General features: G+C 43.5%; 1 protein-coding gene across 1 annotated transcript in view; it reads left to right on the forward strand.

Annotated features, from left to right (window-relative positions):
- Nucleotides 1-22,199, forward strand: part of FAM120A (family with sequence similarity 120 member A) — a 49,613-nt gene that overhangs the window by 18,700 nt on the left and 8,714 nt on the right. The window contains exons 3-13 of the mRNA XM_069967067.1: nucleotides 1,512-1,594; nucleotides 5,956-6,084; nucleotides 7,137-7,233; nucleotides 8,321-8,352; nucleotides 13,649-13,923; nucleotides 14,143-14,227; nucleotides 14,895-15,116; nucleotides 16,395-16,569; nucleotides 18,204-18,453; nucleotides 19,040-19,154; nucleotides 21,538-21,747. Coding sequence (XP_069823168.1) covers nucleotides 1,512-1,594; nucleotides 5,956-6,084; nucleotides 7,137-7,233; nucleotides 8,321-8,352; nucleotides 13,649-13,923; nucleotides 14,143-14,227; nucleotides 14,895-15,116; nucleotides 16,395-16,569; nucleotides 18,204-18,453; nucleotides 19,040-19,154; nucleotides 21,538-21,747 — 1,673 coding nt within the window. The remainder of the gene's footprint in view (nucleotides 1-1,511; nucleotides 1,595-5,955; nucleotides 6,085-7,136; nucleotides 7,234-8,320; nucleotides 8,353-13,648; nucleotides 13,924-14,142; nucleotides 14,228-14,894; nucleotides 15,117-16,394; nucleotides 16,570-18,203; nucleotides 18,454-19,039; nucleotides 19,155-21,537; nucleotides 21,748-22,199) is intronic.

Genomic DNA, 22,199 nt, shown 5'->3' on the forward strand with positions numbered 1-22,199 from the left:
ACTGATCATTATGTTCTAATAGACATTAGCATTGTACAAATAATCCAGTCTCGCCGCTTCTTTCACTGTTCTCTTGGCGTATGTTGTCACCATGGTGAAGCGCTTGGATCGGATCCATGACCCTAAACCTTCGTTAATTTGACAGAAAAATAGTGTGAACAATATGCTAATCCCGGCGTTGGGATTGACGGTGTCAGCGGTAACAGTGGCGGCTGAATACAGTGTCATTTAGCATCGTCTTTGGTACGAGCGTGTCTGTGTGTGAAATGATCATTGCAGCTTTGCATGGAGAGGCCTGTACTGTTGTCAAGGTTACCAAATCCTTCAGTGGGGCGTCAGGTGCTAATCTCCGATGGAGGCGGCCAAGCTCATTCTCTGGGCTTAGCCAGAAGTGTCTCATTGTTCCTAATGCTCAGTAATTTGCCTGTGATAGAGCAGCCGTGGCTGAGGCGCTGCCACCAAGAGATGAATGCACATCGGGTCGCTGTATGGAAACATGTTGTGTATTGCATCGAAATTGTAGAAAATATATCCAGGAGGTGCGATCTTGATGGTTGGCTTGCAGCATACATAATACATTGCGCTCTTGTCTTATTTCCACAGCGGCGTCTAGTCTATAGTTTTATATCTGCTAGCAGTCGCTTCTTTCAGGATCCTGGAAGTATAGCTAAATCTTCTCAAAATAAGTGTACACTGATGAATGGATCCCAGATACCTTCATAAGAGGAGCAGACAATGAGGGAGACTTATAATAACTGGTTCAAAGTTAGTAGAGTACCCCCTGGCAACCTATCATGGTGTTGCTTTCATATAAATAATAATTTTATGTTTAGAATTGCTCAAGGTGCAGCTTGAGATTCCCCACCAATGCTGCTCCTGCTGTTGAGATATTCCTGTTCTCTGTCCTGACACATAGGCTATGCTGCTCAGCCAATCAGTGAGTGGGGCGGGTCACCACTACTGCCAGTGATTGGCTGAGCTGCGTTTCCTGTGCGTGAATAGGAAGCTTAGAGCAGTGTTGTGCGCATAGGCCAGGGATCAGGGGCAGGTGAGTACAGGTTTATTCTGTCTACATGTTTTGCTGCCACATTGAGTACTTCTAAATGTAAAAATAAATTCTCTGCACTACTCAGTTAATGGAGCTGTCCCACCATTTGAGGTTATTCCTTATCCTAAGGAACCAATCTTTAGAATGGGGAGTGAATGTCCCATAAAAATGGAGCAGCGGTGTGCAACCATGACTGTCATTCTGTTTATTCTCTATGGGAGCCTCTGGGGGTTGGTGAGCTTTTTTCTCAGCTATTTCTGGCAGCTCCCATAGACAGTGAATGAGGAGGACATAATCCTGGAAATCTGTATCCAGGTTTTGCAGCAGGTGAACCACAGTGCTCTTTCCTGCTCATAGGATGCTACTACAGGAAGCCCACATGTGGTTTTTTTGCAGCCATAAGTGAAGTAACTATACCTGTCAGAGTTAGGGTTGCTTATTTTTTCATTTTTTTGTTTCTCAGGTAACCACATTTTACCAGATGAAGATTTAGCTGCTTTCCATTGGAGCTTACTTGGGCCAGATCATCCATTGGCTTCACTAAAAGTAGGTGAATAATTGTTTGTATTTTGTATACATGCTTCCTTCTGGTCCTCAGATTATCTGATATACAAAAAGTAAAAAAAAAAAAAAAAAAAAAGTCTGCTTAAAAAGATCCTTACATGAATCCGCTTTATTTAAGGGGCACCTACCAGGTTAACAATATACAGTGGCCCTGATTTACTTAGACGGTCATATCCTAGACACTGTAAGCTTAGACTTCATAGTCTGACAATGCAGGATTTTCAGTGGCCCAGGCTGCCTAGTCAAAGTTTAGACTAAATATTTTTGAAGATGGGGCGCAAAGTCTGTATTGCAGGCTGAAGTAATTTATGATAGGTTTGTCTCACAGGCTGCAGTCACTCATCACAGATGACGGGCCTGTCTCTCAGGCTGCAGTCACTCATCACAGGTGCAGGGTCTGTCTCTCAGATTGCAGTCACTTAGCACAGGTGCAGGGTCTGTCTCACAGGCTGCAGTCACTTATCACAGGTGACGCGTCTGTCTCACAGGCTGCAGTTACCTATCACAGGTGGTCTGTTAACAGATTGCACTTATCACAGATGCTGGGTCTGTCTCACAGGCTGCAGTCACTTATCCCCGTTGCAGGGTCTGTCACAGATTGCAGTCACCTATCCTAGGTGCATGGTCTGTCTCACAGGTTGCAGTTTACCTCGCAGATGAATGTGACCTAAGGTTGTGTTTACATGTAGCATTTGTTTGCTATACAGGCAGTCACCGCTATACTTTTTTTACTGTAACTTTCTGAGGTTGTGAGATGCATTTTTTGGCCATGCAGTTTCACGTAAAATATTGCGCCACCAAAACATGCATCGCAAGCAAAGGCAGTTATAGTAAAAGATATTCACCTGTACCCTCCTCTTGTAGCTAGGTGGCTAAGTTTTTTGATTGTTTGCCATCTATGGCCCATAGTATCTTATGGGGGTAGCTAAACCTTTCTTCCTGGTCCCTCACACGTACGGATCCTAGGAGACCGACAGGGGGCTGAACGCACACACATTGATGACCTGGACAGATGCTATTTGTTCAGGGTTTCTGCATGGAGGAGAAGACAATTGGAGCTGCACATCACTGATTATCTCTGCTGTAATTGTTTGTTAGCTGAATGATCATGACAAACGTAATTCTTGTTTACAGGCACTTAAAATGTTTGTACAGGATGCAATTGAATTGGAATACAAAAGGCCGTGGGTCAATAAACAGTGATTGCCGCTATTCATTCTTCAGGACGACTTGTCTTTTGTGACAATGCAACTCAAAAATGTGGGGGCAGGGGGGTAATGGTTGCTTTGTGTTGCTTGTGAATTGCCAGTGTGTACGGATAAGTTTACAAGCATCACATCTTGTGCTGGTTAGGGTTTAGTTTAGTTATTTTTGTCGAATAGATACATTGCATTCAGAAAGTTTTCTGATCCTTTTACTCGTTCACATTTTTTGTTGCAGCCTTGTGCTTCATAAATAAAAATAAAAAATATATAAGTATAAAATCTTCCCTGATCATCCTGCACTCAGTAACCCATAATGACATAAGTGTTCGAAATCTTTGCTAACACATTGAAAAGACAACAAAATTAAAATATGACATTGACATAAGTGTTCGGACTCTCTACGCAGCACTTAGATGAGGCACCTTTGGCAGTGATTCTAGTCTTCTTGGGTATGAGGCCACAAGTTTTACACACCTGGATATGAGATTTTTATTTTCTACCAATCTTTTTGCAGATCTTCATGGGTTGGGTGGGGACCACAGTCGTCCTGCATTGTCTTGGCTGTGTGCTTAGGATCATTGTCTTGTTGTAAGGTGAACCTTTGGCCTAGTGTGAGGTCCAGAGCACCCTGGATCAGGTTTTTATTAAAGAGGAACTATCATCAGGCTAGACGAATCTAACCTGCTGATGGCTCCCTATTGTGCACAGGGCCCTAAGGATGAAGGTATGTCTCTTACCTTCATCCTCAGAACTAATTCAATCCTCGGTTCGATAAGGACAATTTGAGCACTGTCCCTTACGGGGACGAGGATTAAAGTACTAAGTGCACGGTAACTGCGCCGAGGATGAAGGTAAGAGACATACCTTCATCTTCAGGGCCGGTGCACAAAAAGGAGCCATCAGCAGGTTAGATTCTTCTCTTTAAAAATAACTCTTTGCTTTATTCAGCTTTCCCTCAACCCTGGCCAGTCCTCCCTGTCCTAGTTGCTGATAATACGCCCCACTTTCTGAGAGTCCTTTAGGTTCTTTTGTGTAATACAGAAAAAAAATACAAGTTTGGTCAGCTCTCCTAGAACACCATTCACACTAGGCAGGAGCACGTTGCTATGGCTGAAACTGCAAACACACAAAAACACAGAAAAATGCAGCAGCTCACCGCAATGGCAAGATACAGACCCACTACAGATATGAAAATAGTTAAAAGCAGCCCCCCCAACTGATAAAAAAAATTCCCCAAAAAATAATGAGGCACTTGGTTATCATTTGCAACAATAAGGTGGCCTCCTGCTTGGGGCAGACCCTACACTGTACTATGGCCTCTCCTTGGCGTATAATACGCCTATGCTCTGGGCATGTAAGATCGTCTTATTCCTGCAAAAGTAATTACACCACCTGGATGGGATGGGTGGAGTGCACGACCAAGTAGAGGCAGCCACTCCCCCCAATCTGGAACACCACCATTTCCCCATTGTGGGAATTTTTTTTAGCAGTTGAGGGGGCTGCTTTTAACTATTTTCATGTCTGTGGTCGGTCTGTATCTTTTTTTTTTTTGTATTTTTTTGTGTTTTTGTGTGTGCTCCTGCTTAGTGTGAATGGTGTTCTAGGAGAGCTGATCAAATTTGTCTTTTTTTTCTGTGTTCCAGATGGGGGGAGTGGCTGCCTCTGCTTGGTCGTTCACTCCACCCATCCCACCCAGGTGGTGTAATTACTTTTGCTGGTATAATATGGATCTTGCATGTCCAGAGCATAGGCGTATTACATGCCATAGAGAGGCCATAGTACAGTGTAGGGTCTGCCCCGAGCATGAGGCCACCTTATCATTGGTGGGGTGGTTTACACTGGCTTATGTGTAAGGCTGCATTCACACGTTCTGGGTTCCTCACAGAACACGGACATGGAATGCCTGTAATGGACTCTCCCCCGCCCGGGCAGCATCTGTAATTAGATGCTGGGAGTGGGGGAACTGTACAGATATGTGCCGCGCAGTAATGAAGCAGCCGTACAACGCTGTCATTACAGCGCGGCACATATCTGTACAGTTCCCCCACTCCCAGCATCTTATCACAGATGCTGCCCGGGCGGGGGAGAGTCCATTACAGGCATTCCATGTCCGTGTTCCGTACGGAACGTGAGAATGCAGCCTAATACTGAGTAATGGCTTCTTTCTGGCCAATCTGCCATAAAGTCCTAATTGGTGGAGCGCTGCAGTGATGGTTGACCTTCTGGAAGTTTCGCCCATCTCCTCACAGGATCTTTGGAGGTCAGCCAGACTGACCATTAATTTGGTGGGGTGGTCAGTTCTAGGGTGAGTCCTGCTTGTTCCAGACTCATTCCATTAAAGAATATTGAAGGCCGATGTGATCACTGGAACATTCAGGGCAGCAAACCTATTTATGCACCCTTCTCTAAATCTATGCAATCCTGGCTCTGAGCTCTACAGGCAGTTCTTTCCTCCTCATGGTTTGGTTTTGCTCTGATATACATTGTCAGCTGTGAGACCTTATAAAGACAGGGGGCGTGTCTTTCCGATTCCTGCCCAGTCTGCTGCATTTACCACACCTGACTCCAATGGAGGTGCAGTAACATCTCAGCGATGATCATGGGAGCTAAATTCAGTGTGTCATGACAGAGGCTGAATACTTATGTCCATGCAAAATTTTAGTTTTATTTTTTTAATAAATATTCATAAACCTCTGTTTTTACATTCTCATTATGAGATATGAGTGCAGAATGATCAGGGATAAGACAATGCCGTGTATATATTTCTGCATGGTTTTAAACTGAAAAACATCCTTAGCCACGTGCAGACCACCAGACCTGGTCTACGAGTGACTCTCAAAGGACCTTCCTATACGTCCACAATTTCTATTTAGATACAGGCCAGTAGAGCCAGATATGTCCAGAGCCAAGGCAATGTCTATCATCCTGTTATAATGTTAAGTGGGTTGTGTGACACCAAAAAATTGAGCTGGGATAAAAATGCAGAAAAAAATTATGAAACAAAACTATGCACCAATAGTGTTAAAAATAACACAAATGAAGCAGCAGCATTCCTCTGAGATTACAGGGGTACAGTTGGGTTTCTGAGGGATTCTGTGGAATAAACTACAGTCTAATAATTTCCCTTTTTGCTTTTAGGTCCGTGCTCACCAGCTTGTGTTACCCCCATGTGACGTTGTTATCAAAGCGGTTGCCGACTATGTCCGTAATATTAAGGATACAAATGATTTGGACTCAATCTCTAATGATGTTTTCCAGCATTCACAGGTAATGACTGCCTGACATGCTACAACAAGCTTCTATATAGTCCTATGGCTGTGTTCACATATGTCCTGCAATTTGGCATTGTTGCTATCATGCATGCCAGATCAAAAAATGCTGCATCCAAGCATGCGTCCTATGGCCTAAAACAATAGCGCCAGCTTGTACAAAGGGATTTTAGGCTTGTTAGCCCCCATCAGTTCAGGATATGGAAACCATGGCTCTCTCGACTAGGACTTGGATGATTCCAGAGTTGTAACTTATGCCCCATCAACAAGATAGGTGATGAATATCTTATTGATCTGGGTCTGACCCCCGATCACAAGAACCAGGGATGTGTTTTGCTCCAAGTAAATGGAGCAGAAAGTCGCATCTTCTATTCACATGCTATGTGGTTACTGAGGATAGCCAAGTACGGTTGGACCTTTATTGTTGGACCCTATTAATTTAAAGGGGTTATCCAGGATTTAAAAAAAGCACAGCTACTTTTGCAAAAACAGCACTGCCGCTATCCTCAGGTTGTGTGTGTATTATTAGAATTTAGCTTCATTTACCTAAATGGAGGTAAACTGCAAGACCCACACCCAAACTAAGGACGAAGTGTGCTTTCTGGGGGGAAAAAGCAGCCATGTTTTTTTTTTTTTTAAACCTGGACAACTCCTAAAAGGTGGTCTGCTTCCAATTACAAAAAGAGTGCCACATCTGTCCACAAGTTTTCTATGGTATTGCAGCCCATTTGAATGAACTTTAATGGGTATGAGCTGCAATACTACACTCAACCTGTGAACAAGTCTGGTGATGTTTTTTGGAAGAAAGCAGCCATGTTTTCTATTACTGGACAACCCTTTTAACTTCTTTACCCAGATATTGGCTCTGGTCATCCATTATTGTCATCAGATCTGTGACTTTGAAAGGGGTGAGACGTTGACATTGGAGACAGGACTATATGGCCACAGCCATAGGGTGTAATGGTTGGTGGGGTGGACTTGTTACTTAAGAGAATATTTCGTTGTTTTGTGTCCTTACCTTTGATATTAATGGTTAATTCTGTTTTTCAGTCAAGAACAGATGACAAAGTTTCCCGGTTTAAGAGAGCCGTCGCTTACTACAGAGCCACCAACAAGCCCCTGCCATACCCTGCAGGTCCTTATCCTGGTCAGTCTGAGAATTATTTATTTATTTATTTTTATTTATTTATTTTTTTGCAGAAATCAGTAGTTCAAGCGATTTTAAGAATCTCTATAATAGGTTTTATTAGGCAAAAAAGCCTCTTTTTGTACAAAAAGCCATTTCCCAGCCCCCACCACACACACACACACACACACACACACACACACACACACACACACACACTCACACACACTTCTTATCTGTTCATTATCAGACAAATCCGTCTTAATTACAGAGAAGCAAGTGAAGACTGGCTCTGCTGTGTCCATTATATCCTATAGAGGGGGGAGGGGCCGAGGGCGATGAGTGAGCAGGGAGACATGAAGGTCAGCTGTTTGTAGGCTGTCTGGGCACCTGAAACGCTGGATTCAGAGGTCAGAAAGGTCAGTGGTTATCTAGGAACTTTATGAGAGAAAATTGCAGGGTGTTGTGCTGTGCAGGACTCCTCCGTGCTCACTCACTCCTCTTAGCCCCTCCCCTCTCCATAGACCATAATGGACACAGAAATCCTGCTTCTTCTGAAGTCAGGGGGGAGCTAGGAAAACAGCTTTTTGAGCACAGAAGGAAACTCTTTTGGTAAATAAAACCTATTACAGAGTTTCTTAAAATCGCTTGTACTATTGATATTTATTGTTTTCAGAAAAATGATTCTGAAATGACAAGCTGCATTCACACATTCAGTGTTCCTCAAAAAACACGGATGTGGAATGCCTGTCACGGAATCTCCCCCACCTGGGCAGCATCTGTTATAAGATGCTGGGAGCGGGGGAACTGTACAGATATGCATAGCCCTGTCATTACTGCGCGGTGCATATCTGTACTGTTCCTCCGCTCTCAGCATCTAATTACAGATGCTGCCCGGGTGGGGGAGAGTCCGTTACAGGCATTCCACTTTTCTGCCGAGCCATGAGACCATAATCAGGTCCTGTGGTCTTCTCAGTTTACAGCAAAAGTGATTCCCATTATGCACCCCAGATCTCTTAGAATACACGTGGCAGCATTATCATACATCTGTGAATAGAAGTTACCTTACTGTTTATTTATAGGGTGTTTTTTTTTACTTTTCAAACAGGAAGACCAAATAGAGGCCCTGGTATGATGCAGGTATGTCTGACTTTAATAACGTCTTCATCTTTTGTACCATTAGGGTCTGTTCACACTGAGTAAAAGTGGTGGGATTCAAGTGGATTCTGCATTCTTTGGGTCAGGCGTGCGAAAAATCCCCTAGAAACAATGGGTCAGGTTGAATTTCAAGTGGCGCTCTGTTTGTAATTCTGTCACTTTTACTCAGAGTGAATGAGCCCTTAAAGTGACTCTGCCCAGGCTTACCCAGCTCATAGTTCCTTTCCACCCTCCTTTCCTTATACTCATACGTACTATTTCCATGCATTCTCACTTATCTATCAAGAAAACAAAACATAGTGTATATTAACCCCTTCAAGACCAAGCCTATTTGCACCTAAAAGACCAGGCTCATTTTTCAAAATCTGACCTGTCTCACTTTATGCGCTTATAGCTCAGTGATGCTTTAACGTATGCTAGCGATTCTGAGATTGTTTTTTCGTCACATATGGCACTTTATATTAGTGGCAAAATTTGGTCACTACTTTGTGTGTTTTTTGTGAAAAACATCAAAATATCATGAAAAATTGAAAAAATTAGCATTTTATGAACTTTGAAATTCTCTGCTTCTAAAAAAAGAAAGTTGTATTACATAAATTAGTTACTAAGTCACATTACCGATATGTCCTCTTTATTCTGGCTTCATTTCATAAACCTATTTTACTTTTTTAGGGTGTTACGGGGGTTAGAAATGTATCAGCAAATTACCACATTTTCGTGAAAGTTTCCAAAACTGATTTTTTTAGGGACCAGTTCTTATTTTAAGTTGATTTAGGAGGTTTGTATACTGGAAACCCCCATAAGTGACCCCATTTTGGAAACTAGACACCTTAAAGAATTAATCTAGGGGTATAATGAGCATTTTAACCCTACAGGGGCTGGAGGAAAGTATTCACCATTAGGCTGTAAAAAAAATGAAAAATTTAAATTTTCCAATAATATATACATTTAGATTAAAGTTTCTCATTTTCAAAAGGAACATGAGAGAAAAAGCACCCCAAAATTTGTAACACATGTTCTCTTGAGTACTACGGTACCCCATATGTGGGCGTAAACCACTGCATGGGCACACAGCAGGGCTCAGAAGGGAAGGAGCGCCAATTAGCTTTTCCATTGCAGATTTTGCTGAAGAAGTTTCCGAGCGCCAGGTGCATTTGCAGTGCCCCTGTAGTGTCAGCAGAGAGAAAAAACCCCATAAGTCACCCCATTTTGGAAAGTACACCCCTCAAAGAATTCATCTTGGGGTAGGATGAGCAATTTGACCCCACAGGTGTTAGAGGAAAGTATTCAAAATTAGACAGTAAAAATGAAAAACTCAAATTTTTTCCAATAATATGTTCCTTTAGTTTGAAATTTTTCAATTTCACGAGGAAAAAGAGAAAAAAAGTACCCCAAAATTTGTAACGCAGGTTCTCCTGAGTAAAAAGGTACCTCATTTGTCGGTATAAACCACTGTATGGGCACACATCAGGGCTCAGAAGGGAAGAAGCGCCAATTAGCTTTTTCAATGCAGATTTTGCTGAAGAAGTTTCTGAGCGCCAGGTGGGTTTGCAGTGCCCTTGTAGTGTCAGCAGAGTAAAATCTCGCCATAAGTCACCCCATTTTGGAAAGTGCACCCCTCAAAGAATTCATCTTGGTGTGTGGTGAGCATTTTGACCCCACAGGTATTAGAGGAAAGTATTCAAAAGTAGACAGTAAAAATGAAAAACTCGAATTTTTCCAATAATATGTTCCTTTAGTTGGAAATTTCTCAATTTCACGAGGAACAGGAGAGAAAATTCACCCCAAAATCTGTAACGCAGGTTCTCCTGAGTAGAACGGTACCCCATATGTGGGCATAAACCACTGTATGGGCACACAGCCGGGCTCAGAAGGGAAGGAGCGCCAATTAGCATTTTCTCTGCAGATTTTTCTGAAGAAGTTTCTGAGCACCAGGTGCATTTGTAGTGCCCCTGTAGTGTCTACAGAATAGAATCCCCCCAAAAGTCACCCCATTTCGGAAAGTACACCCCTAAAAGAATTCATCTTGGGGTAGGATGAGCATTTTGGCCCCACAGGTATTAGAGGAAAGTATTCAAAATTGGCCAGTAAAAATGAAAAACATGAATTTTTCCAAAAATATGTTGGTTTAGTTTGAAATTTCTAAATTTCACAAGGAACAGGATAAAAAATGTACCCCAAAATCTGTAACTCAGGTTCTCCTGAGTACAACGGTACCCCATATGTGGGCATAAACCACTGTATGGGCACACAGCAGGGCTCAGAAGGGAAGGAGCGCCAATTTGCTGGAGCAAAACCGCAGCTAGTAACAGTTATTAGAATAGCGCAGTTACTAAAATACAATAAAAAAATTAGATTACAGCTAATGTGGGGTGGTTACGGACAGTCTGGGGTGGTTCCGGGTAATCTAGAGGTGGTTACGGGCAGTCTGGGGTGGTTACGGGCAGTCTGGGGTGGTTACGGGCAGTCTGGGGTGGTTACGGGCAGTCTGGGGTGGTTACGGGCAGTCTGGGGTGGTTACGGGCAGTCTGGGGTGGTTACGGGCAGTCTGGGGTGGTTACGGGCAGTCTGGGGTGGTTACGGGCAGTCTGGGGTGGTTACGGGCAGTCTGGGGTGGTTACGGGCAGTCTGGGGTGGTTACGGGCAGTCTGGGGTGGTTACGGGCAGTCTGGGGTGGTTACGGGCAGTCTGGGGTGGTTACGGGCAGTCTGGGGTGGTTACGGGCAGTCTGGGGTGGTTACGGGCAGTCTGGGGTGGTTACGGGCAGTCTGGGGTGGTTACGGGCAGTCTGGGGTGGTTACGGGCAGTCTGGGGTGGTTACGGGCAGTCTGGGGTGGTTACGGGCAGTCTGGGGTGGTTACGGGCAGTCTGGGGTGGTTACGGGCAGTCTGGGGTGGTTACGGGCAGTCTGGGGTGGTTACGGGCAGTCTGGGGTGGTTACGGGCAGTCTGGGGTGGTTACAGGCAACCTGCTGTGGTTACGGATAAACTGAAGTGCTAATAGGTAATCTGAGGTGGGTACCTGTAATCTGGCGTGGTTACGGGCAATCTGGAGGGGGTCACTGGCAATTTGGGGTGGTTAGAGGCAAGGTGCAGTGTTCAGAGGCAAGGTGCGGTGGTCAGATGCAAGGTGCGGTGGTCATAAGCGATGTGCGGTGGTCATAGGCGACGTGCGGTAGTCATAGGCGACGTGCGGTAGTCAGAGGCGACGTGCGGTGGTCAGAGGCGACGTGCGGTGGTCAGAGGCGACGTGCGGTGGTCAGAGGCGACGTACGGTGGTCAGAGGCGACGTGCAGTGGTCAGAGGCAGCCTGCGGTGGTTGCGTGCAATCTGGGGGGTTACATGTAATCTGGCATGATTACGGGCAACCTGGGGTGGTTACGGGCAACGTGCGGTGGTTACGGGCAACCTGCGGTGGTTACGGGTAATCTGGGGGGGGGGTTAGGGGTAATTTGGGAGTAAACTGTAATTATTACTATAATAAAAAGTGTGTGTTTTATTTTTTTGTATGTTTGTCACTTTTTGTACTTTATACATTCATTTTCACTGTATTACTATGATTACTGTGATATTTTCTATCACAGTAATCATAGTTCAGTGACAGAGACCAAATTGGTCTCTGTCACTTTAAATTTTCAGAGCTTGGCTGGTTGTGGAGCGCATTCGCACTTCATAACCAGCCAGGACACCGAAGAGGAAGGAGCTCCGTGGATCCGGTGAGTATATGGGGAAGGGAGGGTGACTGGGGGACGGGGGTGACAGGGGGGGTGGGGGGCGACTTGGGGGGTGGGGGGACATCACTTTTTATCCCCTGTCACCAATCATTCATGGTGACAGGGGATAAAAAGTGCCTGGAGCACATGGCACAAGCGATCAGCGGTATATAGTATATACCGCTGATCGCTTGTACCGGGACCCCACAGGGGGGGTCCCGATGACTGCCCCATGCTCTCCGCTACCTCCGGTGGCGGAGAGCATGGGGCTTTCATTCATTTTTCTTTTTTGATCACTGTGAACAGACATTAGTCTGTTCACAGTGATCGCGGCGGCCATCTTGGATCCGATGGCCGCCGCGGGAGGGGGGGTTAGTGACTGGGGCACTAGGGGGCTGATCTGGGGTCTGATTTTTACTTATTTCATCTCCCCCCCACCGTGGATTCACGGTGGGGGGAGATGAAATACAGCGGCGGCACCGGCCCATTAGTGACCGCCGTTTCGGCGGTCACTAAGGGGTTAATGGGGGTCAGCTGCGGAATCGCCGCTGATCCTCATTATCTCCGGTGCTGTACACAGATGAGAGCGGGATCGCTGTCCCTGCAGCGATCCCGTTCTCATCACAAAGCCCCTGTCAGTCAGGAACGTATATGTACATTCCTACTGCACGGGGCATGTGCAATAGGAACGTATATATACAGATGGCTGACGTGAAGGGGTTAAAATATAACATTGGCCAATCCCCTCCCCCCCCCCCCCTCACAATCTTCTAAAAATCAGAAGGGTTTAGACAATGTTTAATGTATGGCCCCCTTAAAGGAGTACTTTGGAGGGAAAAAGATTTTTAAATCACCGGGTGTCATCTAGATTAACAGATTTGTAAATTACTTTAATTTACAAATGTGTCTTCCAGTACTTAGAAGCTGCTATATGTCATGCAGGAAGTGGTGTATTTCCAGTCTGATGCAGTGATCTCTCCTGCCATCTCTGTCCATGTCAGGAACTGTCCAGAGCAGTAGCATATCCCCATAGAAAACCTCTCCTGCTATGGACAGTTTCTGACACGGACAGAGGTGGCAGCAGAGAGCACTGTGTCAGACTAAAAGATACTGAAATACAGCACTTCCTGCAGGACATACAGCAGCTGATAAGTGCTGGAAGACTTGAGATTTCTAAATAGAATTCAATTACAAATCTATATAACTTCCTGACCCATTTTTTTTCCTCTGGAGTACCCCATGAAATGTGTCCCTAAATGCATCATAAGCACAATATTTCTGGACTTTACTTTAAAATGTAAAGGTAATGTAAGGGGCTGGTTGTCTTGTATTTTCCCATACCAGTAGTCAGATTATAATGACATACCTAGATTGTCATGGTACAGATCTGTAGATTTAGCTGCTATATTCAATGTATCATTCTGATCAATCATCATTGTATCATTTTTTTAGCAATGTTATCCAAGTAAATTGAGGAAATTGACTAACTCTTTTGTATTTTTTTTATATGGTTTCTCATTTTCTTCTAGCTCTTTCTCACATCTTTGACTTCTGATCTATTTACAGGGACCTCACATGTCCGTCCCGTGTGGGGCTCCCAATAAAGGTCCATATCCGTACCCTGAATCCACTGCCGCCATCAGTCCAAATAAGAGTGTGTCTGAACAGAACAGTTACAGTAACATTCCTCATGAAGGGAAACACACCCCCCTGTACGAGCGATCTTCTCCTATCAACCCAGCGCAGAGTGGGAGCCCAAACCATGTAGACTCTGCCTACTTCCCACCATCATCCGCTTCATCCTCATCCGATAATGATGATGGCAACGGAGGAGCCACCAAGTGAGTGTTGTCCTTCTGCTACCAAAAGAAGCTCATAGCTACCAGTCAGATTAGCTATCTGCTTGCAATGGGCAGCTGCCCCTTGTGTTCTTCACTTTTTGTATATATTTTATATTTATAATTAGTTTATTAAAAATACAAAAAAAAAATTCAGCTGAATAGTTAGATATGTACCTTATTCCTTTGTTTTCATCATTAGTTCACATTGTCTCCTTTTAGCCACATCAGCGGGACCAAACCTGATTGGGACAAAAAGAGTAAGTCACCTGGCAAAACAAAGAAGGATGCCACAGAACAAGCCAAGGTAAGGGGCAGTCCTCATGCCATGGTTTTGTCCACTTTAAGGGAACTCGTCACCATGAAAATGCTACCTAAGCTATCAGCATCATGTTATAGAGCAGAAGGAGCTGAGCGGATTGATATATATCTTTATGGGAAAAGATTCAATATAACTTGTAATTTATTGATTGAAATCTCTGATGTTTCCAGGCTAAGGGTCCATTTACACAGAAAGATTATCTGACAGATTATCTGCCAAAGATTTGAAGCCAAAGCCAGGAATGGATTTGAAAAGAGGATAAATCTTAGGCTTTCCTTTATAACCCGATCTCTGTTTATAGTCTGTTTCTGACTTTGGCTTCAAATCTTTGGCAGATAATCTGTCAGATAATCTTTCTGTGTAAATGGACCCTAAGGAGTCCAGTCCATTGAGTGACACCGCCCACTGGACTCCTTATCACAGAATGATCAGGGATTAAAATTAACATTTTACAAGTTATATAAAATCTTTTCCAACAAAGATATATATCAATCTGCTCAGCTCTCCCTGCTCTATAAATCTGGTCTGAATAAATACATGTTTCTTTCAGGTAGACTCTGAGATGTTTCACACACCCCATTTCATACAATTACGTCTATTATGTCCAAGAAAGATTTTGCCGTGCTATTATTTTTTTCTCTCATTTACACAGATTGAAAATCCTTCTCCATCCCCATCAGGATCCAAGGTCCAAGACAAGAAAGGCAACCAAGGGGGTCTGCAGATACCTTGTCTTCTCTCCATGCCCACCAGGAACCACATGGATATCACAACTCCTCCGTTGCCTCCTGTAGCACCTGAAGTATTGAGAGTAGCAGAACATCGTCACAAGAAAGGGTTAATGTACCCCTACATCTTTCACATCCTGACAAAGGTATATAATGAATTTTGCTGTGTCTTTTGCTTGTTATGAGACACAAGGGTGAGATTTATCAGACATGGTGTAAAGTGAAACTGGCTCAGTTGCCCCTAGCAACCAATCAGATTCCATCTTTCATTTTACAAAGAGTCTGTGCGGAATGAAAGGTGGAATCTGATTGGTTGCTAGGGGCAATGGATCCAGTTTCACTTTACACCATGTTTGATAAATCTCCCCCATAGAGTATAAAATAATAGGTCAGCTAAAATAAAATCCTTCTGAGGTTTTATATTGGATGTGTGATTTTGGACTTGTAGGATTAATAGGTGGAAAGCTATTCGTATGATTCCTTACAATGAGCTGTATGTTACGCTGTGTGGGTGGGTTCAGACTACAGAATTCCGCGGAATTTATCCGCGAGAATTCCGTAGTCTGAACCCACCCTTTGTCTGTATACATATCTGTTTTGGGGCCAGCTCACACTGAGCAAAATCGGCAGAACCCCACCTGCTTCAGTGTGACACGTGCCTCCGCTTCCATTGTCATGTCAATTCTTTGAGCAAAGAGGCGCGGAGAGCCCTCCTATAAAGAAAACGCGTCACACTGAAGTAGGTAGGATTCAGCCTCGGAGAGTTCTGCAGTGGAATTCCGGCACTTTTGCTCCGTGTGAACTGGCCCTTACTCTGTGCCATGCATTAAGACATATACAAAGTCAGCGTCTTCAGAATGGAGCATTAAAGGGGGGTTGTCCAACGAAAATCTTTTTCTTTCAAATCAACTGATATCAGAAAGTTATATAGATTTGTAATTTACTTCTATTACAAAATCTCAAGTCTTTCCATACTTATTAGCTCCTATATGTCATGCAGGAAATATTTTTTTTTTTATTTTCATTCAGACACCGTGCTCTCTGCTGACATCTCTGGCCGAGACAGGAACTCTGTTTCTGTTTTCTATGAATCCCCATAGAAAACCTCTCCTGCTCTGGACAGTTCCTGTCTCGGACAGAGATGTCAGCAGAGAGCACTGTATCAGACTGAAAATAAATAATTTCCTGCATGACACACAGCAGCTAATAAGTATGGGAAGACGAGATTTTTTTAATAGAAATAAATTATAAATCTATATAACTTTCTGACACCAGTTGATTTGAAAGAAAAAGATTTTCGCTGGACAACCCCTTTAAGCAATGGTAGATTTTACTTCTCAGGATATCCTAGTCAGCTTTAATCGAGCCTTACTAAGTAATGGGTATTAATGTTAACAAACAGAACACATTTTATTTTGTAAAAGGGAGAAATAAAAATTCCTGTTACAATTGAAGATGAAGTCAACAAGGACCTCCCCCCTGCCGCAATCCTTTACCGACCAGTGCGCCAGTACGTCTACGGAGTCCTCTTCAGTCTGGCGGAAAGCAGGAAGAAAACGGAGCGTCTAGCATTCAGAAAAAACAGGATGCCCCCAGAATGTAAGTGACCAAAGGTCATTAAAACTGGTGAATTCATCAGGGACCTGATGCACCAATGTGGCCACCCCTAGTGAATACTGAGGCCTCTATAGAAGTTACTATAGGAGCGAGCGTCGGTGCACCAAGCGCTAAATTACTACCCAGGTGCCGTAATATAGCGCACCGAGGCAGTCATAGCGCATATAGTTACCTATATCATTGGGAAAAAAAACCATGAGCCCTTGTACAGTCCCAGGCATCGAAACATAAATTTGTAGTGGTCAGAATATACCAATGCTGAGCTATTATTATAATTTTGTAAAACTATACAAAAACTGTATAAATTTGTTACCGCTGTAGCCATTCTGACCCACAGGAAAACACGTCATTTATACAACACTGTAAAATAATTCTTATGTTAAAATGCATGGTACCATGTCAGTGCTAGAACTTGTCCCACAAGTGGTACGCTCTCAAATATGAACCTGTTAATGGGAAAATGGGAAAGTGTTATGGTCCTTTAAAAGCAGGGTGAAAAATACAAAGAAAATCCCAGCTGGAAGAAGTAAATTAGGTTACTGTTAGTGGACCTTTCACATGTAACATAAGTCAAAGCTGAAACTCAGCAGCCCTTCTCTGGGTGCAGGCAGCAGTTTTATCCAGGGAAATAAATTTAGAGCTCTAGATGCATTAAGCTCCATTAGTATTGTAGCATGGACAGGAGTGGAGTGGCCCTGTTTGTGGAAGAACACAGTCTCATAGGGAGTGTGGGGGAGGGAGGAGGCATGCATGCTGTGGCTCTAAATAGCAGCAAAAGAAATATTGTACATTCTTGGCTAATGGAATATTGCTGCAATTTTGGATATGCAGTAATGTTATTTTGCAAGAAAAATATATATTGGTTAATTTTTGCAGTGAATGAAAAGTTTTTCTTCTGCTCTAAGGATGGGTTTAATCAGTTCAGTTTTGGATAAGAAGAATAGTAAAGGTCCTTTTTAATATTTTTTTTTAATATCAATAATAGCAAAACTTCACAGTATGCACCCAGCCTTGGGCCATACAGGATGCTGTGTATGGTCTGTGGGGCTCCATATTGTGTAGAAGTAGGATATCTGTATGTCATTCTCAGAGCTTAAAGGGGTTATCCAGCGCTACAGAAACATGGCCACTTTTCCCCCTCTCTTATCTCCAGGTCAGATGTGGTTTGCAATTAAGCTCCATTTATTTCACTGGAACTTAGTTTAAAAACCCCACCCAATCTGGAGACAAAAGAGGGGGAAAAGTGTCCATGCTTTTGTAGCGCTTGATAACCCCTTTAAGGAAGTGGTGTTGATTTTCAGCATGCATGCCTCCCCATCCCACCTTGCCTTCACTGATTGGTGTAAAAAGCTCAAGCCCTGTATATCAATCATGCAGGGTGGGGGACAGAGGAGGCATGCTGTGGCTCAGCAACACCTCTTTGACGCTTGAGCTCTGCACATAATATAGCTGACAATTATTCCTGGAAGAAAAACTTTTATAGTCTTCATATAAAATCAAAGGCATGCCAATAAACAGGCTCTATTCACCTCTGTAGGTGCCTTATTACAGCTCCATGTGTTTGTATCACTTTGTTCTCCATTATCATTATTAAGTTTGCTGCGTGTACCTTACAGATTACCCAGTCATTATTAAGGAGTGGGCTGCCTATAAGGGAAAGTCCCCACAGACCCCAGAGCTCGTGGAAGCCCTTGCCTTCAGGGAATGGACTTGCCCTAATCTGAAGAAACTTTGGTTGGGGAAAGCGGTAGAAGACAAGAACCGGAGGATGAGAGCTTTCCTGGCATGTATGAGATCTGACACACCAGCCATGCTAAATCCCGCCAATGTGCCCACTCACCTCATGGTGCTGTGCTGTGTTTTACGGTAAGCGGCTTATACTTGCTACTACTTCCTATATTATAATTTGCCAACTGTGCAATAAATGGTGTGCATACCTCCACATTATGTTGCATAGCAGTGTGCTGTACTATATTATGTGTGCATTATCTTATTATCACCCCTAATGGAGGTACATTTACATAAATGTTATAAGGGGAGTCTCTTATGCACAGTGGTTTACAAGGTAGAAAAGAGTGTGCTCTGTAGAGGAGTAGATGACTGATCTGTAATCTGTGGCTTTCCAGCTACAGTATGTTACATGCTGAGAGTTGTAGTGTCACTACAGCTGGAGAGCCACAGGTTCAAAACCACTGAGTAAGTTGCTTTTACAGTACATTTTACAGTATGTCCCATGGTTAGTCGGTGGCAGACTTCCTTTATTTTCTCAATGCAGTTTTCTTCCCAACAAAATAGAGCAGAATGGCTATGCTCTGTCTTCCCGCTGGTCTAGAAATGTTGAGTCCTGTGTGATGATACCTTTGAGGACACATAATATAGATCCCTAGGTTACCATTTAATACGAATATACCCACTTGTTCTTTCTACACTTCCTTTCTGTTCCCTTGTGCAGGTATATGGTGCAGTGGCCTGGCATTAGAATACTTCGCCGCCAGGAACTCGATGCCTTCCTCGCCCAAGCTCTGTCACCAAAGCTCTATGAGCCTGATCAGCTTCAAGAACTCAAGGTAAATGCTCTGATCTAAGAGTAAAGGGGTTTTTTCATTATTTACAAACTTAATGTATCAGAGTTCTTGATCATTGTGTGCTGAGAAAATGTCTTACATCCCCTCCAACTGATTTATTAGGTGTTAGGGTATGTACACACTGAGTAAAAAAGGCCGAATTCCACAGATACTGACTGCCACAGGGCTAATTTACACATCCGTTGTTCTGTCCGCAATTGCGGACAGAACATGAAACCAATGTTATCCTATGGCCCCGTTCACACATCCTTACGTGTATACGGGGCCGGGATCCGTGCCGCAAAAAACGGACATCTTGTAATGCGGACCGTTTTTTTTTGCGGCATGGATCGCTGGGGTAATGATGTGTGAACATATTGCTCCGTGAAGCACTACGGATACACATACGGTAGTGCGGTCCGCGGCCTCGGACTGCACTACGGGTGTGGAATGTGGAGAAGTGCGAGGCATCCCATTGACACACTGTGGCAGGCGGGATCCCGAGCAGAGTCCATGGCGGGGGCTTCGCATGGAATTCCGCCACTTTTACTCAGTGTGAACAGACCTTTATAGAGGATTTTTGCATTCGACTAAAAACTTTTGAAAAGGGGATGCGGCCTAAAATGCACTACGTTGGGGCAATATAGTGTTGCACCAAATTACATATTGTGCACTAATAAATTTAGCACATCTTCTGCCTGTCTGGTTTACTTTTTAACCATACCTGTCAAAAAAAAAACAATAAAAACACATTTTTGTCAAGTTTTATTAATTTGGGGTCAGTGTTGAGACCCAAGCTAGTCATGAAAAGGAGCGGGAGACAGTAATATTAGCTTTGCCTCCTGTCCAAAATCTGCCACTGTCCTTAACCCCATACAAAAACACAGCCTCATTTAGCCTTAGAGGACTTTTCTCATCTCAGCTAATATAGTTACACTTGTATGGTAAGTAGTTCAATATTTTGGCAAATATATTCATATAGCAAACGTGTCTCCTTCTCCTGATATGCTGCTCTTTCACTCCCATTGGTGACAGCTCATTCTCTAGGTTATCGACCACCACTCGGCTCTCAAAGCAGTGGTCTGGCTGGTGCATATATACCAATAATATAGATGTATAGTGAGTGTGTGTGTGTGGCCAGACCAATGTTCTTAGAGCAGAATGGTGGTCTGTACCTTGAGAACGAGCTGTTACCAATAGGAGAGAGAGCAGCACATCAGAAGGAGGCAAGTTTGCTATATAAATGTATTTTCAAAACATATTTAACTTGCCGAGTTTTATATCTATAACTCTGTTAGTTGAGATGGGAATATCCCTTTAATGTACACACGTACCGTATCCGCATCGGATTTTAAGCTGCGTGTTTGCAGTGAAATCTGCTGCGGATACCTGCCCATTCATTTCAATGGAATGACATACTCGCAGCGGGATCAAACTCGCAGTGTAAACTCCACTGCGGATATGTTCCGTGTGAATATACCCTTAAGCCGCTTTAAATGAAGTGTCTGCATACAGATGCAAACACGTGTCCCCGTTACATGAGTGAAAGACTCCTTACTGCCAGCTGGATGTCACATGACCTTATTAAGTCACCATGTCATCTAATTTTAAAAACATTAGGTTTTGTTCCTGGTTACTAATGATATATTATTGATGATCTTTACATTTCATAGTGTATTATGTTCTCTGTTTAGTGAAGTAATAATAACCTTCTAAAAAAACACTCTCCCTAGATAGTAGTGCCTCAGTTACATAGCGTTAGAATAACGGTTTATCCATGTTATAAAAATATAAACCATCCCTTATGTGTCCAAGCCAGATGTCAGAGAATGTATAGCTTCATGGCAGCCGTTCAGACTGGGGTCCTGTTGTTATTTTCCACTATATCAACATGGAGCCACTACTGATTGTTTTATAGCTGCCAAAATCCAGGAGACCAGAAAAACCTTTCCCAAAGAGGGAGTCATTTGATTGGCATTCCTGCTGTCCTGTGGTTGGATCAGACCTCATTTTTGGTACTGACACAGCGGTACATGGTACTGACACATAAACATGCAGTGTTGTGTCTTGTTGCTGGTCCAGGTCAAAACTGCAAACTACTATTGTATCACTATAAACCACAGTCAACAGTCAGGGCTTCCTAGAAACGCTTCTGTAGAAATCTTTATTGCAACATCAGTAAATCGAGGATGGAGATGTGGTGCAATCACTTTTATACCTTGTTTTATTGGCCTTTTTTTTTTTTTCTTTAATATTTGCAGCAATTTTATTTTTTGCTTCATGTATTTATTGCCTCCAGAGCGTTGTTTCGGTTTAGTGGAAGTCTTTACATGGACCATTAAGTTGTTCCCTAATTTATCTTTTTTTAATAATCATCTTATTCCAGATTGATAACCTGGACCCCAGAGGGATTCAGCTGTCTGCACTGTTCATGAGTGGAGTGGACATGGCTCTCCTGGCCAATGATGCCTGCGGACAGCCCATTCCCTGGGAGCACTGCTGTCCCTGGATGTATTTTGATGGGAAATTGTTTCAAAGCAAACTCATAAAAGCCACCAGGGAAAAGGCCTCACTTATTGACCTCTGTGATGGTCAGGTATGTAACCAGAACTCCAGGTAAGTGTTAATATAATCTGTACTCCTCTACATGCAGCACTCGTGGACTAGATGTCACATGGAAGTTAGTGAGGTTTAAAATTCTTAGGGCCTGTTCACACTACGGAATCGGTGCCAGAATTCTGTGTGGAATCCCACCGCATGGACTTTGAATGGGAGGGATCACAGTCCTCAGCTCTCCATGCCTCTGCTCTCCACGCCTCTCCGCTCAAAGAATTGACATGTCAATTCTTTGAGCGGAAACACGCAGAGAGCGGAGGCGCGCAAGCCCTCCTATTCAAACAGATAGAAGAAAGGATTCGGCGCCGAGTCCGTACAAGGATTCTGCACAGATTCTGCAAGAGATCAAGGAGTCTTTAGATACTACATTGGCTAATTGCATTGTACATTGGGGATGTGCAGGTGATGATTATGAGGTTAATGTGTAAATTC

This window comes from Dendropsophus ebraccatus, chromosome 4, assembly GCF_027789765.1.
Source record: "Dendropsophus ebraccatus isolate aDenEbr1 chromosome 4, aDenEbr1.pat, whole genome shotgun sequence".
Lineage (NCBI taxonomy): Eukaryota > Metazoa > Chordata > Amphibia > Anura > Hylidae > Dendropsophus > Dendropsophus ebraccatus.